The sequence below is a fragment of the Vigna angularis genome, chromosome 4 (assembly GCF_016808095.1).
Source record: "Vigna angularis cultivar LongXiaoDou No.4 chromosome 4, ASM1680809v1, whole genome shotgun sequence".
In the NCBI taxonomy this organism is placed as follows: Eukaryota; Viridiplantae; Streptophyta; class Magnoliopsida; order Fabales; family Fabaceae; genus Vigna; species Vigna angularis.
The window spans coordinates 18,385,445-18,404,469 of NC_068973.1; the positions used below are offsets into that span (position 1 = coordinate 18,385,445).

The 19,025-nt window shown below is 36.7% G+C and overlaps 1 protein-coding gene across 1 annotated transcript; it reads left to right on the top strand.

The window, feature by feature from the left end:
- The first annotated feature begins 8,692 nt into the window (after positions 1-8,692).
- Positions 8,693-10,733, top strand: LOC108330375 (protein MAIN-LIKE 1). Its single transcript, XM_017564860.1, has 4 exons — positions 8,693-9,061; positions 9,135-9,794; positions 9,871-10,455; positions 10,548-10,733. The coding sequence occupies exons 1-4, from the start codon at positions 8,693-8,695 to the stop codon at positions 10,731-10,733; spliced, it is 1,800 nt and encodes a 599-aa protein (XP_017420349.1).
- Positions 10,734-19,025: the final 8,292 nt, after the last annotated feature.

The following is a 19,025-nucleotide window of genomic DNA, read 5'->3' on the forward strand; positions in this document are numbered from 1 at the left end:
TTTTATTCAAAATTTCACATTTAGGCTCAAGGTTCAAAGGAAAAAAAAACATTATTCTTTATTGGGTTCACATATTGACATTGGCTTATATGGGAGAAGAAAAACATGGCCTTGATCATGTGTAACAAGCAAGAAAGTGGTTCAATCATAGAAAATCAAGCAAAATCAATCATGATTCCAAAGTAATAGCATTCAATCAATCAAAGACTCTAGAGTCCAACCTCTCACAGGTTAACTCAAGTTCCACAATTTGATAAACATCCTGCCCAGCATATTCATCACAATTGGAATCATGCATCACAACTATAAGCAACCACCATTTATGCTTGAAAGCTAAACCAATCATCATCTCAATCATGCATCTCAAAATAATAGAGCAAACACAAGAATATTACTCATCACAAACAATAGTTTATCATACCAAACCATTGAAGACAGACTATCAATCCAGTTAGCCAAGTACATTACAAGTTAAAATAATATATAGTTCAACCATGCATAAAAAACAAAGAAAACTAAAATCTTGTTCTAATAGCATCCATTAGTAGATGTTATCCTTTGAGTCATCAACCTCTGCTGTCATCGGACTCTTCATCATCATCATCATCATCTTCATCCTCATCCTCCTCGACATCATCACCATCCTCCTCCATAGCAGCAGTTTCAGATGCTCCAGCTCCTCCACTAGCCTGATGATAATGGTTGAAAAACCATTATTTTTATACTTAATTTTGATATTAAAAACACCATTTTTTACTTAGAAGCTTGCTTGAACTCGTGTTTTTTCTTTAGTTTTGTGAATAAGAGAGCTGAAGATGAATTTAATGGTTTTGTGCTAGATTCCCTTGATTTTGTAGGCTATTGGAATGATTTGAAAGAAGAGTTAAATTACCGAATGGTTGGAATGCAGAAAAGTCAACCAGAATGCAGAAAAGTCAACCAGAGTGCATAAACGTCAACCATAATCAAGAAAAGTCAACCAGTCAACCAGAGTGCAGAAAAGTCAACCAGAATGCAGAAAAAGTTACGCTGAGCGGCAGGGGGTGCTGAGTGTCAATTTTTGCTATCCAACACTTGCCAAAATTTTCGCTGAGCGTTAGTTTGAAGAGCCGCACTTACCGTTGAGCGCCAAAAGTGTCGTTGAGCACCATTTAAGTGGGCTTGGACCTGTTTTATGTTATTTTTATGGTCTTGGAACTGTTTTTCTATTATTTTTATGTTCTATTTAAGGACTTGCATGTCCTAGGGATTGGATCTTTTGGTGGCTTGAGCATAGAAACACATTTTTCACCCCTTGGGTGTAGATTTGGGGATGCAGGAGTCTCCTCTTCTCTTTCTAGGGTTTTTCTATCTCTTTCATTCTTTCATTCCATTGTTCATCTAGTTTCTCCATGATAATGGAGAGCTAAACCTTATTTATTGTTGGGAAAGATGTAACATCTTAAACTCTCATGTATTGAATTGATTCTTGATTATATATGCGTTACTTCATTAATTGTTAGGGTTTTTCGTCTTTGTTGTTTGCATGCTTTGTTTAACTCATTCAATTGCATGATCATTGATTTTGTTGATATGGACACACACGGGGAAATCTATAACTGGTGAAATTCTCTCGGAAGCAATATTACCTAGACATAGGAATAAGAGCATCGGTTTCCTTTAAGCTTCTACGCGAATGTAATGAATGAATAATTGCTAGGGAGACAAGACATTGTGAACTAGTAATTAGGAGTAGGCTTTCTTCACCGAGGCATCAGGTTTAAGGGAAATTAGAAAGTGGCATTAACATTAATGAAGAAGATGAATTCATATATGCATGAGAGTAAATTAGGTGAAATCTAAACCGGAACAACAATATCATCAACTTCATCCATTCATTCTTGTGTTTAGCCTCAATTGATCAAATTGCATTCATGTTTATTTTATTGCATTTGCATTCAAAAACCCCACAATTTGTTCTTTAGAGTCTAAATTAGTTGATGATCACATAATTGTTTAGTGTCGTGAGTCTCTTGGGAAACGATACTTGGTCTTACCATTTTATAAATACTTGATACGATTCGGTACACTTGTCGAGTGTTAACAAGTTTTTGGCGCTGCTGCCGGAGACTTATGGTATAACTATTCTATTTGTGTGATTCTTAACCGATTAGACTTTTTATCGTTTTATTTTGGTTTAATCCTTTTTGACATCCCTATTTATGTACGAATGTCTCAATTGGGTCCTCGTTTTTTAAAGTGTATCAAAATGGTCCCTAATTTTGAAAATTGATATCAATTGAGTCCTTTCCGTTAAGTTGGCTGGACGGCGTTAAAAAAATTGATGAGTGGATGCTGAGATGGCGAACGAACGCTCGTCCACCAGCGAACACCTGCAACATCTTCTTGTTCACCATCTTTACCCTCCTCGAATAAAAAGCCTCAATCTTAATAAGTCCATTCTCTTTGATATTTTTAACCACTTCATGCACAAAACTTGGTGAACATGACACCTGAAGGATGGCGATCAACGCCCTTAATGGGGCGCCCAGGCGCGCTGCAACCTTCTTTGTCCTACTTTATTTTTTTATCTTTTTCTCTTTTATCTTTTTATCTTTTTCTCTCTTTATCTTTTTATCTTTTTATTTTTTTTAACTTTCTATCTTTCTATCTTTTTATCTTTTTATCTTTCTATCTCTTCATTTTTTTTAAAATATTTATCTTTCTATCTTTCTATCTTTTTATATTTTTATGTTTCTATCTCTTCATTTTTTTTCTTTTTTCTTTTTTATCTTTTTATGTTTCTATCTTTCAATCTTTCTATCTTTTTATCTTTTTATCTTTCTATCTCTTCATCTTTTTATCTTTTTAATTTTTTATCTGTTTGTGCTAATTGGGTGCTCTAGTGCAGCGTTCTTTAGTGTTTGCAGGATAAAATTGAAAAATTTGTACTAGGAGTACACGATCATCAAGAGAAGAAGGACACAGAAGGTTGCAGCGCGCCTGGGCGCCCCATTAAGGGCGTTGATCGCCATCCTTCAGGTGTCATGTTCACCAAGTTTTGTGCATGAAGTGGTTAAAAATATCAAAGAGAATGGAGTTATTAAGATTGAGGCTTTTTATTCGAGGAGGGTAAAGATGGTGAACAAGAAGATGTTGCAGGTAAGTTGGTGTGATGAAAGCAAAAGGAACACCAACATCATAGATGCATATTGTGCTTAATGGTGTCAGGCTCCTGACATTAAACAAGCGCTTATTGGGAGGCAACCCAATCTCAGACTTTTTCTTTTAAATTTGATTTTGCTTTTGACAACATCTACTGATGGATGTTGGACATCATCTATTGATGGATGCTAGGGGGACTTAGATGACAACATCTACTGATGGATGTTGTTATGATAAAGATGATGGTTGATAACATCTACTGATGGATGCTATGTGATTAAGCGTCTACTGATGGATGCTACTGATGGCATCTACTGATGGATGCCGATGAAGATGAGAAAGATCAGCATCTACTGATGGATGCTGATGAGAAAGATTTGCATCTACTGATGGATGCCCTGTGATTAGACATCTACTGATGGATGTTAGTGAAAGCATCTACTAATGGATGCTATGATGATGAAGATTCAGATGACAGTGTCTACTGATGGATGTTGTTATAGCAGAAGCTGATGATGAGTGATAACATTTACTGATGGATGCTATGAGATCAGGATTTGTTTTACTTTGTTTTTTTTTAATTGAGTCATGTACTTGGTTGAATGAATAGTTTCTACAATGGTTTGGTGATAAACTGTTTTGTGATGAGTAATATTCTTGTGTTTGCTCTAGTGTTCTATGATGCATGTTGAGATAATGATTGTTTAGTTCTTAAAGCATGGATGGTGGTTGCTCATAGTATTGTTAAAAACAGATGCATGATTTCAGTTGTGATTAATATGTTGGGCAGGATGTTTATCAAATTGTGGAACTTGAGTTAACGTGTGAGAGATTAGGCTCTAGAGTTTTTGATTGATTGAGTGCTATTGCTTTGGAAGCATGATTGATTTTGCCTAATTTTCTATGATTGAACCACTTGCTTGCTTGTTACAAATGATCAAGGCCATTTTTTTATTCTTTCTTAGAGCCAATGAAAATAGGTGAACCAAACAAAGAACAATTTTTATCTAACCTTTGCACCTTGAGCCTAAATTTGAAAAGTGGAAAAACCCTTTTTGAAATCCTTACCTTGAGTTAAGTAAAGTATGTTTTTTTCGTAATGGAGAATGGTTCAAGTTTGGGATGGTGAGAAACCGGAAAGAACTTTGTGAAATTTATCAAAGAGCATTGAGCAAAAGCGAAAAGCAAAAGAAAAAGAAAAGAGAAGAAAGAAGAAAAGGTTGAGCTCAATGAAAGGAAAGTTGGGAATAAGTTGAAGATTTGGTTTCTCACATAAAAAGAGAATGAGAGATTATTGTTAATGTGAATAAATGAATTGTGCACTCTCTTAACTCAAGCAATTTTGTTGTCTTGAAAACCCAATTTTTTCTTAGCCCAGCCTCAATACAAGCCTTGAAAAGTCCTTGTGATGATAACTTGCTTGTGAGTGTGTTTGATATGTGGTTAAATGAAAGGCAAAGTTGATTCATGTGACATTTTGATGGTAGAGTGTAAGAGTGATACCTCACTATACACCTTTGAGTTTGAGTGAAACACTTTTGAGTGCTTGAGTGAAACACTTTTGAGTGCTTGAGTGAAACACTGTCTTTGGTGAGGAATTATTCCATGCATTTTATGATAACATTCTTGCTTGGTTATTGATTATTCATGACGTTTGCATCTATTGTGTATTTCTTGGTTATGTGAGCACTAGAGTTGAAGCTTGATTGGCTAAAGCATCATTATATCTTGACTAATCTTTCTATGATGAGCATTCATGAGTGATTTACTTGTCCTAAGAGAAAAATGCTTTTTGGTGGGCTAGATCATTGTAGTATGAGTATTTTGTTTCAGCCAAGTTACATTTTGCTTGAGGACAAGCAAAGTTTGAAGTTTGGGGTTGTGATAACGGTTGAAAAATCGTTATTTTTATACTTAATTTTGATATTAAACACACTCTTTTTGACATAGAAGCTTGCTTGAACTCATGTTTTTGCTTTACTTTTGTGAATAAGAGAGTTGAAGATGATTTTGTAGGCTATTGGAATGATTTGAAAGAAGAGTTATAGTATTGAATGGTTAGAATGCAGAAAAGTCAACTATAATGCAAAAAAGTCAACCAGAGTGCATAAAAGTCAACCACAATCCAAAAAAGTCCACTAGTCAATCAGAGTGCAGAAAAAGTTGCGCTGAGCAGCAGGGGGCACTGAGCACCAATTTTTTGTTGTCTCACGCTTGCCAAAATTGCCGCTAAGCGTCATTTTGAAGAGCCGCACTTACCGCTAAGCGCAAAAACTATCGCTAAGCGTCATTTAAGTGGGCTTGGACCTGTTTTCTATTATTTTTATGGGCTTGGACCTGTTTTTCTATTATTTTTATGTTCTATTTAAGGAATTGCACGTCCTAGGGATTGGATCTTTTGATGGCTTGAGCAAAGAAACACATTTTTCACCCGTTGGGGGTAGATTTGGGGATACGTGAGTCTTCTCTTCTCTTTCCAGGGTTTTTCTATCTCTTTCATTCTTTCATTCCATTGTTCATCTAGTTTGTCCATGATATGAAGAGCTAAACTTTATTTGTTGTTGGGAAAGATGTAACCTCTTAAACTCTCATGTATTGAATTGATTATTGATTATATATGTTTTACTTCATTAATTGTTAGGGTTTTTCCTCTTTGCTCTTTGCATGCTTTGTTTAACTCATTCAATTGCATGATCATTGATTTTGTCGATATGGACACAAACGGGGAAATCTAGAACTGGGGAAATTCACCCGGAAGCAATATTACCTATACATGGGAATAGAAGGATCGGTTGCCTTTAAGCTTCTGTGCGAATGTAATGCATGAATAATTGCTAGGGAGACAAGACATTGTGAACTAGTAATTAGGAGTAGGCTTTCTTCACCGAGACATCGGGTTTAAGGTAAATTAGAAAGTGGCATTAACATTAATGAAGAAAATGAATTCATATATTCATGAGAATAAATTAGGTGAAATCTAAACTGGAACAACAATATCATCAACTTCATCCATTCATTCTTGTGTTTAGCCTCAATTGATCAAATTGCATTCATGTTTATTTTATTGCATTTGCATTCAAAAACCCCACAATTTGTTCTTTAGAGTCTTAATTAGTTTAGTGTTGTGAGTCTCTTGGGAAAGGATACTTGTACTTACCATTTTATTATTACTTGATACAATTCGGTATACTTGCCGAGTGTTAACACTTGAGGCAGATCAGTAGGCCATGCAACATGAGCCATAAAATCATCTTGAGACATGAACTGGAGCTCTAGAAAGGCGGATGTCAGGGTCATCAATAACGCCTGCTCGCCTCTATACAATGCCTCGATCCTGGACTCCATTAGAGACATATACATGTCTCTCATCTGAAAAGGAGCAACATCATGAGCTTGCTCCTGCTAGGCCTGCTGTGGAGCTCTCCTATGAGCCTGAGGAGGTTGTGGTGCTGGCATAGGTAATCCTGCCTCATCCAGCATACAGTATTGGGTGTAATAGGAGGCATCAATCTCCTTTCCTTGATGTTCAAGTGGCAGTGTAGAGGTATTCACTTCTGCAAGCTCACACAAGTGAGTAATAAGAGAGGGGTGCCCTAGAGGTGATTTGTTTCTCACAGCATGGGCACAATGCTTGATCTCATCTGCTATTACCTGCCCCAAATTAACGTTTAAGCCTCTCAGGACACAATAGAGGAAGACTACTCTATTTATGGTGATGTCTGATACATGTGAACAGGGTTGGATATTGGCATGTGTGAATGCTATCCAATACTTTGCCAAAGGAGTTAAGTAGGACCTTTTAATATGAATAGGCGTATTATTCCTGTTTCTTTGGAATTGGCCGCTTGGCACGCACAAAATCCCCTCCACATCACCATAATAAATATCCTCATTGAGCAAAATAACATTGTTCCCTTGTCCATTCAGTACCAAGAAACATATTGATTGTGGCAGCATCATAGGGTATTCTTTTTCCCCTCACATAGCTAGTATAGGTGTCAATACCCAATTTCGTCCGGGTAATTAAATAAAATATTTGAGTTAAGAAGAAGTAGCAAAATAAAAAAAAATAATAAAAAACAAAGATAAATTTATTTCTCTTTTAAAAATAATAATAATAATAAAATGTTTGTTTTCGTTTTCTTTATTTTCTCGATTATTTTTATCCTCTGTCTTTACAAAAAGAAAAAAAAGAAAAGAAAAAAAAAGAAAGCAAAACCCCAAGGTCAACCCTCCTGTAACATAAAACAGTAGACAGTGCTCAGATAAGGCGAAAGGCAGTAGAGACAATTGACAAAAAGCAATGTACATTTACAGAGTCATTCTCCCTGCACCTCACCACCCTCGTCCTGCACCTCCAAAAAAATTTATAATTCCAAAGTGTGCCCTTGTCAGTCAACGAGGAGAGAGAAAAATATTGTGGTTAAAAAGTTTAGTAAAACTTTAACTCCTCTTCTTCTTCCCTCCGCATCTCACTCCCTGTCGCATCTCACACAGCAGTGAAACCCTACACCTACACCTCCTCCTTCCTCCCTCTTTTTCTCTCCGTCCTTTGTCTCTGCCATCCCACGGTGCTTTGCTCGCGTTCCTCGTTTGTTTTCCTCACAGATCTGAGCTGGCGTCCAGGTTAGTACCATCTTGCTGTAATATATTTGTTTGTTGTTATGTGTTGGGTTCGGTTCGTGGGTCGTGTTCGGAGAGCTCGCTGGAGAAAGGATCAGAACCAAGGATAAACGTAGTTCGAACTGCGGTAAGCACAAACCGCAGTTCGATATACGGCACACATATAACCGGGGCACACCGGACTTCGATCTGCGGCAAGGAGAAGAGGCCGGACTTCGATCTGGGGCAAGGAGAAGAGAGGCATTTTGAGACTTAGTTTTTTAATTAAATATCTATCTATTCATAATAATATATGTGATGTCAAGAATAGGCTTTGATTTGAATGTGTGGTTGAAATCTCTGTTCGTCTTGTTGCCATGTATATTGGTTATGATATTTTTTTTTCAATTGTTTATTTTTTTTTTCAAATGTTTTTTCATTTCCACTATACCAAGTAGATACTAATGTAAAATGATTTTTTTATACTAGTAGATACTAATGTAAAATAAAATGATTTTTTTATACTAGTAGATACTAATGTAAAATGGTTTATTGACACTATAGGCAGTAGATACTAATGTAGTAGATACTAATGTGAACCAGTAGATACTAATGTAAAATGGTTTTTTTATATTAGTTAAAAAGATTTTTTTTATACTAGGTATCAAAATAATATGAAAATATAAAGTATTTATGTGGTGTTTCTCTTATTTTCGTATATTTAATTTTATTTAACTTTTTTAATTTTTTTTTAAATTGAAATAATAATTAAATTGTTTATTGAAATAAATAATAATTATTAATTTGGAATTTTTAATAATTTAATTATTATATATGTAATTTTTTTAGATTTTTATATTATTTTTTATTTGTTTGAATATTTTTGATTACATTATTAATAATTTTTTTGTATATAATATGTTAATAATATAATTGGTTAATAGATATGGTTAAACCTAGAGGTGGATATCATGGTGAGGCTTCATCCTCTCATAGTGAGCCATCAGATGAAAGAAGACGACCTACGGCATCTGCTCGTAGAAGACGAGTAGAAGAATATCGCGTGGACGTTATTCATGAGCATGATAATGAGGAGCAGGAAGAGTTATTACAACATGGACATAGTCAGGATGATTACGTTGAAGAGGAGGATATTCAGCAGCAGCATGACTGTAGTCAAGAAGAACATGAAGGTGAAGGTGAAGATGAAGATGAAGATGAAGTTGAAGATGGTGGATTCCCAGGAGGTCCACATGACACCTCCTTACTTACTCATTATACCCAGCATGTTGCATTTGCCATATGGCAAGGCCGGGTTAGTCATCAACCTAAATTTTAATTGTTTAATAAATGTTACATTTTTTTTATATAATTATGTTTGTATTTAGGATCGAAGGGGGATAAAGGTTGTCACCCATGGCAAAAAATTGAAGCATTTTGGAATGTATCATGAGGCCATTGAGCCTTATATCTCCTTGTCGGGGTTGGGTTGTTTAGTGAACCTCTCATATGAGTATGCCGATCATGGATTGATCGTTGCCCTTTCGGAGTGGTGGCACATAGAGACTAATACTTTCCACCTACCGATAGGTGAGATGACTGTCACATTAGATGACGTTATGAATTTGCTCCACCTACCCATCATGGGACAATTTTGTGAGGTTGAGGAGTTAGAGTATGATGAGGCTCGATCTCATATCATGGACCTGCTTGGTGTGGACCACGCTAAAGCTTCAGTTGAGATGAAACAGTCACGTGGTCCAAAAGTTAGGCTCAGCTGGCTACGCGAGGTCTACCAGGAGTGCATCCAGCAGGAGCGTTGGGAGTGTGCTGCTCGGGCGTACTTGTTGCATCTGCTTAGATGCACAATTTTTACGAATAAGAGTGCGACTCTAATTCGGGTATCGTATCTCCTTCTCTTGCGAGACTTGAATGCTTGTTCGAGATATGCTTGGGGAGCAGCAGCACTTGCACATACATATGAGCAACTAGGAGATGCTAGCTTCTATGAGGTCAGACAGATAGCTGGATATTCCACTCTTCTACAGGTACATTACCATCTTCTAAGTTTATTTTAATATTGTTTGACAATGAAACCCACGATTGAAGTAATGTTTTTTGTAGAGTTGGATATATGAGCACTTTCCTACAATGGGAAGGAGGCAAGTGTCTAAGAGGTACACAGAACTTGATCCACGTGCTTCACGATACATACCCCCGAGGGTGGGTTGGAGTTTGACAAGGGGCCGAACATTTCTGGATGCCCTCAGTTATGATGTAGTTATCTGGAATCCATACCTTTCGCACAGACGTACATGTCCATTGATTGCCATAATTATGTACTTGGGATGGATACGATTAGGCGACATGATTCATCGACATCTACCTGAACGCGTGTTGCGTCAATTTGGTTTTCAACAGAACATACCACGGTCACCTGATAGTCTTCCGATGCCAGACATTCCTACGATTGATCTAAATTGGTTGCGGTATGCAGAGCATGCCATTACTAGTGTCATTGAAGCTGATCAGTCACATGCGTGTGTTGATGGATACATAACGTGGTTTAGGCGGGTGTCGCACCCGTACATCACTCCAGGCAACGACGATGAACGACCTAGTCTTGCACCGCTCATGAGGCGAGACATTCCAGATGAGAGGTTGGTGCCTCCAGTTCGTCGTAGACGGTCGGCTGAGCTAGGATTGTTGGTATGTCTTGAAACTAACTGATTTTGATTTTTTTTTCATCAATTTCGGTTCTTGTTTACTTAAATAATTTTTTTTGGTTATCTTCATTTCAGGAGGGTATGAGGCGTGTGATCAGGATGTTGCAGGGCATGTTAACCTATCGAGATGTCACAGAGGGCACTGTAGCTTATCAACGTACTACTGAGACACTACAAGTAGCTCGTAGGTCTGTTGAGGAGTATGAGTCTAGTACTAGAAGAGGTGGTCGTCATGTGCGTGGACGTGCATCATTTTCTTGAAAGAACATTGTTATATATGATTGTCTTTTTAATGGTTATTTATGTACCGGTTATTTAATAGTTTGACTAATTTTAATATATTTAACAACTTCTATGAATCGTGTTTGTTTAATGAAATTATATAACGAGAAGTCTACATAACAAAAGTCTTTAGAACTGCAAAAAGGTCTACATAACAAACTTAATTTCAGTCTTCTGTAAGATCTACATAAGTCGTATTAACTGTCATTAAATTCACAAATGATTGCATCCTGTGTGTATAAAATGTAGACCATGATCGCGCTTGTGGGTAACAATAGTTTGACGAAATTATGTCCATCATGGGTAAGGGACAATCCTGTTGTAATTGAACCTGAAAAATTAATATTCGTAAGTAAATCAAAACATCCAATGGGTAATGCTTCACTTGTGATGTGGAGGTTTACTTGTACGAAATGACATCCATTAACAAATCCAATGCTTAACATCCGATGTTGTGTGACATCTGTAGGCAGTGAAGTTCGTAGTGGAAATATGGTAAAACTCTGAACATATGACAAACATACTAAGATGACATTGTATCGATTTGCAATTGCATAACCAATGTCAGGAATGGTCATCCACTTCTTAGCATTAACCTGTAATACATGTAGGTCATTAAGAAATATTTATGAAAAGAATTACAAAATTATAAATATATTACATGTTTATAAGGTAAATAAGCAATACCTGTGATCGATCATGAACAATCAATGATTGTCGTAGTTCTTCCAATCGATCGTAGCTTCCTACTAATTGTGCGTATTCATCACGCCACTGAGTTAATTCTTGGTAGAGGTCATGTCGGATAATGGGCCATGCCTCTTCACCTAGGCACAACATAGCAGCAATACATCGATAACCACAATGACCATCAGCAACAACATCAACAACATCTACAATGAATGGATGACAAATCGGATGAAATTGATTTAACATTGGTATTGTCCTTCGCGTTTCTTCTTTGGCCTTCGATTTCACTTTGGTTTTTCGTGATGAAGACTCTGTCATCGAATGTAAAGTGTCGACGTGCTCAAAATATGATGGGTCACGTTTCGTAGACCTCTCATGCCGTGCAACTTTAGACTTCTGTGCACCCTTTGTTTTCACTTTATGCGTAGGAGCAACCATAGACGTCATCTCTGGGCAAGCAATTTCGATCATCTTCTGCTTTATGTTGACCTTTTCACCGATGTCAACCTTGTTGAATCTTTCTTGTACCAATTGAACTTCATGTTCAATGCTAAACTCCGGAAACGATTCATTAGAAACAATACCTGAAATGCTTAAACGGGTCCACATAACATGAATTTCACCAAGTGGAATTATTTCAGGTTGATATCGTGCTAATACACAAGCACATGGTAGGCCGTATGTTGAGCTCAAAATGCATCCACAACGACCATGTCCATACCTATTTTATTGACTAAGTGCACTGAATCCGGATGTGTCCAAAACAAGTCACTTACCACGTCAGAATCGTCCAAACATCTACTTCTCTGGATGTATTTGTCTCTATCTAACAACATCATCAACTGCTGCATTTCCGTTCTAGACCCTCTCAAAGATCGTTTGTACGTGTACCTCGCATTATATATTTGCTTTATCGTTGTCACGTTATCTTCATTATCTTCTTTCAGAGTCAAAAGAATATTTGACGGCTTTACTTGACTATTAGTCATGTCCACAAGAATTGATTGTTCAGCCGCATTTAACCTACCCGCGAAAGGATGACCGACCAAAGTCTCTGCTAATTCATGGTTGTGATAGCCGCACATAACCTTCAACACCCAACCATCTCCTTTAGGTTTACCCCTCAACCTAAACGGACACTCACATTTTCTTGTGCCAAAGAAACTAGGTTGAACATCTGCCTTATACTTCCTATACTTCCCGCTTCTTTCACAGCCTAACAAAATAAATGTCTTTCTACCAGCTTCACCAGTTGCTGTGTCAGATCTTATAGTGACGACAACAAATCCAAGATCAAATGCAATCTTTCGAACCCATTGAATTAAATCGGCGCGTGTTGGGAATATTTTATCAGTGGAAAATTGATGTGTATAATCACCCTCACCCACTTCTTTTAAAGAATAAGAAAACTCCGATATAAAATCAGAATTTATTTCAGAATCCAAATATGGATAGTTATCCATCTCATATAATTAAATATGACCTACAATAAATATTAAAATTTTAAGATTTATTAAATTACAAATAAAAAATTCAAAAACACTCCCTAATCACTCCGTAATGACTAAGCATAATCCATTAAAAAAAATTAAAATAAATAATCATAAATAAAACAATAAATTTAAATTAAAAATAATAACATAATAAAAGAAACATAAAAAAAAATAAAAAAACATGTAAAAAAATGGATTGCAGGAATTTAACTACAAAATCATTAAATAAAAAAACATGAAATTAAATAAAAAAACATTCATGAAATAAAATAAAGAAAAAAAAATTAAACAAAAAAAAACATGCATAAAAAAAAATTAAAATTATATATCACAAACCGCACTTCAAAGTGCGGCTACAAAATGAAAAACGCACTTCGAAGTGCGGCCACTGCTTTCCGCACCTCCAAGTGCGGTTACAAGATTGGCGTACCTATTTTCCACTACCCAAACCTCACACTCTCTTCTTCCTCTCTCTCGCTCACAGCATATCAAATCTCCCAAAACCCAGTACTATCACCACCACCTCAGCATTGTACTAATATAATTAAAAAAAACATTAAAAAAAATGCATCAAATAAACAAAACAAGAAAAAATTAAACAAAATAAGCATGGAAATAAAAAAAACAGATATCACAAACCGCACTTCAAAGTGCGGCCTCATAATAAAAAACGCACTTCGAAGTGCGGCTGAGTCTTTCCGCACCTTGAAGTGAGGTTGCGTACCTTCGTCGGCGCCCAGTATCTTCTTCCTCTTCCTCTGCCGTCACACTATATCAACTTAATCCAATTCAATGGGTATCTTCTTCCTCTTCCTCTGCCGTCACACTATATCAACTTAATCCAATTCAATATGCAATGCAGTAAACTAGTGAAAAGTGAAGAAAAATAACTTGGCTGCTATAGTGCAAAACCAAGAACAGGCAGCTTAGGGTTTATAACCCACAAATATTTTTGTGGTTTGGTTGGGAGTTAGGAAAATGGTTGGGGGTTAAAATAATTAAATTCATTAATTACCGTTTTGACTTTTTATTAAATGAAGGGCAAATAGGTAAATTTGGGGGTGCAGGAAGAGATGAGGGAGGTGTAGGAAGATTCACTCACATTTACAATGGCAATGATAAAAGGCTTGGACTCCTCTTCCTATAATTCCCTACGTAGGACTACAAGTATAGGTCAAAGAGGAAGGATTTTTTTAAACAAGCTTATGCCAACTTATAACCAATACAGTGAACATGTGAACATGAAGAAAGAAAAAAAAACAAAAGGAAAATCCCTACGCAGAACCACAATCCTACATCAGTAGGGGAAAAGAAATTTGAACTACTTGGGCCAGTTGATTCAATTTAAACAAAGAAAAAGAGAAAAAGACAAAGAGAAAATACTAAGACATATGCCCTGATCGTTGAGAAAGCAGGGAGGGAAGCGTTTTTTCGAGGAAGGAGTTTGGCTTCATCATGATACAGTTGGAGACAATCACAGGGGGATATCATTACCACACCCGAGAGAGAGCGCTGGAAGATTCATCTCCAACACCTTATACCACAGCCTAACCTGAAACTCCTGGACTCCCTCACCACTAACACGAACTCTCGTTGGCATACAAAGAAAAAAAAAGGAAAGTCAGCCACGAGGAGGAGGGCCCAGAGTTTAACAACATAGATCAAGCAGCATTGGGAGCACTCTACTCTTGATTCTCACCACCATAATCATCTTCAGATGGCCAGCCACAAGGAAGAAGAACACATTTGAGGAACGAGGATAACAAAGAGCAAACCAAGCTTCAAAAGGTAAACATTGTCTTGCACATCTGCCATCATGTTTTAGTGAGTTTGCTGCATTTGATCTCTCAGCTTTTACTTGTTGTTGTGCACATTACTTGTTATGTTGTGTATGTTTGTCGTGTGAATCCATTCTCCATCACCCAATCTTCAATCATCATCCATCCCCTACTGCAACTCCCACTGCAACTCCCACTCGCCTAAGCTCCAAGAGAATCAGAAAATCCCTCATACAATCCTGATTCCATTCATGTGCAAGATAAGAAATCTAACCCCAATCATCCCGAGTTGATTATAGCTACCATAAGTCAAAACATCACAGGAATCCATCATTCCCCCAACCTTTATCCTCATTCACTCATTTTCCTAGCCTCTGCCTACTCCAACCCTTGTCTTACTCGCAAGCCACCATCAACTACTTGGATTCTCAACTTGACTCCCCTCACCCAATCATCAACCATCATCCATATTCACACATCGCCATAGCCATCTTGACACTTACGGCTACTACCAACACCCTTCCATCATCCTCATCTCAATCAAATATTAAGTTTCATCCTTCTTATCATACTTCTCTCCTATTTCCCCTGCATTCAAACAAAAACAAACAAAAACAGAGAAGCCCAATTCAACATCCTGTTCGACTTCACCCATCAACCACCAAAAATCCTAAGGGCCACTTCCATGCAAAGACATAAAACACAATACAGAGGAGGCATTCCCAGTCACGACATTGTGGTATGGCGGTGAGCGGCAGCATCGGCAAGGAGCCACGATTCGCAGTAGTGAACCTGGGAAAAGATGAACCCCATTTGAAGGGGGAAGGTGAGCTGGTAGCATCGGTAGCGGCCTCCAAGGCTGACGGCGACGAAGTAGACACGGTCACCTGCATCAACGACGCGGTATCGACGGTGGCTCCGACCGGTGGGAGGGGAGCGTCAGCGAAACCATGGCCTGGTGTTTGTTTGTCCATGAGAAAGTGGGGGTTTCCGTTTTGTGTTGAAGAAGAGGAGATGAATTAGGGGTAAGGGCAGCTTTCTTGGTTTCTTTTTGTTTGAAGTAGAGACGCTGTTGTGAATCTAGAAGAAGGAAGAAACCTGGTTTCTGATCTGAGAGAAAAAATGGGCCTTGGGCTTGGACCGTACCTCTACAAATTCATTGCTGCACCCCTATCCTCATGGCCTCGGACTGTACACACATTTCTGGTTTTTAATCTTTGCGTTCCTACTCTTTTAGTGAGCTTTTCTTGTTTTGTTGTTGTTTAAATTTTATTTTATGCATTTGTGTTTTTCATCTTTTTTAGTTGATTATTAGTTTTTTTTATACTGCATGTGACCTGTTTTAAGATAACCCCACCCCTTTGCCTTGTGTTTTATTTTATTAGGTTTGTTTGACTGCTGTATTTCATTTCACACACTCATTTTGTCTAATGAAAATATCTAATAAAAATCAACAAAAATAAAAAGATAAAAAGAAAAAAGATAAAATTATAAAATTTAAAAAATGGTTTTAGGACATCTGATACATCTCCGTGTGCAAATAAATAAATAACATTTTGATTTATTAGTTTTTTATTATATAGATTATAAAATAACAAAAATAGCCTTACTGTTCCTTAGTTATTTAGTACCCTTTTAATAGCTATAGTATAATTTTAATTTGTTTCAATTTTAGGTCTCTTTAAACATACTTACGTAAATAGTACTTTTACTTTATATTTTAGAATTTCATTTTAAATACTTATGTAAATAATATTGTCATTTTTATAAATAGATATGTAAATAATATCATTGTTTCATTTCAAATACTTAGTAAATGTTATTCTTATTTTATATTAAATCCTTACGTAACTATTATTACTATTTTTATAATCTATTTTAAATATTTTTGTAAACACTATTTTTATATTATAAAAATTACAAAAAACTGAAAGATAAAAATTAAAAATTATAAAGCAAAAAATAATTAAATATCGTTCTAATGATATGAGTACTTGTGCGATCGTCCGCATCAGCCTAACACTTAATATCTTCAATCCTAAAAAATTTAAATAATGGTATGAGTGCTCGTGCGATCGTCCGCATCAGCCTAGCACTCAATACCCTTAAATCTCCTAAATAAGTAAATAACGGTATTAGCACATGTGTGATCGCTCACATCGTCCTTGTGCTGAAAACCTTTTCTCTTTCTTTTATAAAAAATACCAAAAAATATTTTAAAGGTTAAGCACATGTGTGATCGCTCGCATCGTCCTTGTGCTAAAAACCTTTTCTCTTTCTTTCATAAAAAATACCAAAAAATATTTTAAAGGTTAAGTACATGTGTGATCGCTCACATCGTCCTTGTGCTAAAAACCTTTTCTCTTCCTTTCATAAAAAATACCAAAAAAATATTTTAAAGGTTAAGCACACGTGTGATCGCTCGCATCGTCCTTGTGCTAAAAACCTTTTATCTTCCTTTCATAAAAAATACCAAAAAATATTTTAAAGGTTAAGCACATGTGTGATCGCTCGCATCGTCCTTGTGCTAAAAACCTTTTCTCTTCCTTTCATAAAAAATACCAAAAAATATTTTAAAGGTTAAGCACATGTGTGATCGCTCGCATCGTCCTTGTGCTAAAAACATTTTCTCTTTCTTTTATAAAAAAAATACCAAAAATGAAAAAAACCTTCAAAAACTAAAACCATCCATTTTGAAAAACAATTTTTCAGCCATGAAAACATCCTTTTTGAACAAGCAATCTTTTAGTCAGAACTACGTGATCCTTGATTCTTCATCAAAAGTGGAGATATGTAGGAGCAAGGCTAGTCCTTGTCAGGTTCACTTCCCAAAAATCCAAAATCATTTCAAAACAAATTTTCAAACAATTTCCAAACAAACTTCTCAAACAGTTTCAAAAGAACTACGTAACCCTGATTTCTCGTTCTGAATGAGAATACGTAGGAGCAAGGTAAATCCTTGTCGGGCCCAAAAAAGTAAAAAATATTTTTTGTTTCTTTAGAGTTTTATTTTAGGGGATAGTTAAACATTCTGAAAACCACATCACATTCGCGTATTTAGTTAAAGGTACTGCCTTAGGGCAGGCGTTGTAGGATGCTAATACCTTCCCTACACGTAACCGACTCCCGAACCCAGATCTGGTTCTTGTAGACCATGCCTTATCCTTTTATGGTTTTTCCATAGTTTTCCAGAATAAACTATGATGGCGACTCCAAATCTCTTTTCAAAACCCGTCCATTTTTTTCAAATTGCGTTCTTTTTTGGATCGCCGTGCCGTCGCGAATCCGGTTGCGACAGATGGCGACTCCACTGGGGACGTGAAGAGAGTCAGGCCATTTAATTAGATGTGCGAATTCGATGTGGTTTTTCTTTGTGTTTTTCTTCCCTTTTTCTTTATCTATGTTTGATATTTGGAATAATTGCATGTGAGTTCTTGTACTTGTTCTTTATGTTTGAAATAATTGTTGGATATTGAATTATAGAATAGATGACATGCTTATATCTGCCTGGGAGAATTTTCTAGTTGTTTTGCAGGTGAGGGTTTGGGTATGCATTGCATTCTCCCTTCACACACAGACACTATGCATATCATGAGCGGGACCTTATACCCGGGATCGAGTGTAACTTAGAATTAGAGGGGTTGTGTAGCGGTGCCATTTGGGACATACTTCCTGTTTGGCTATCGTGAGAACCCCAACTAGAGTCTGTTCTCTTCATTTATGTTTTCACACCTAGTTGATTACTTGACTGTTGTGGAGATGCTTTGAAGGGGGCCATAGCTCTAGTGACCATTGATCTTTAGGCTCAGGGAACCATCCTTGTGAGATTGCTTGTACCTAACCTTGAATCTTAACCGTTGAACCTTCCTAGGGCACAAAGGGAGATGTGTGTCATCTTATAGCCGTTATTTTTTCTTAATAAAATTAAACACTTTGTACATATCACTATATCATTATGCGTCTTTCTCATGCATTTTTATGGTCTTGTTGTTGGTTCTAGGTAGGAAGTTATAAATTTGTGACTAAGCCCTTGAGGTAAAATGGAAATTAACATGAGATTTGAAGTTGACCGACCTTAAAGTTCAAACATTTTAAAGGAAAGGATAGCCATTAAAGCAGAGGAAGGAAATATGGATGGTCTGAGAGAACTGGTAAAAAAGATGAAGACATCCCAAAAGGATGCATTCGAGAAGGAGTATGGGAATTTGTTGAGCCTGTTAGAGGTGGAGGTCCAAACATCAGCAATTACTACTTTAGCCCAGTACTATGATCCATCATTGAGATGTTTCACTTTTCGGGATTTCCAATTG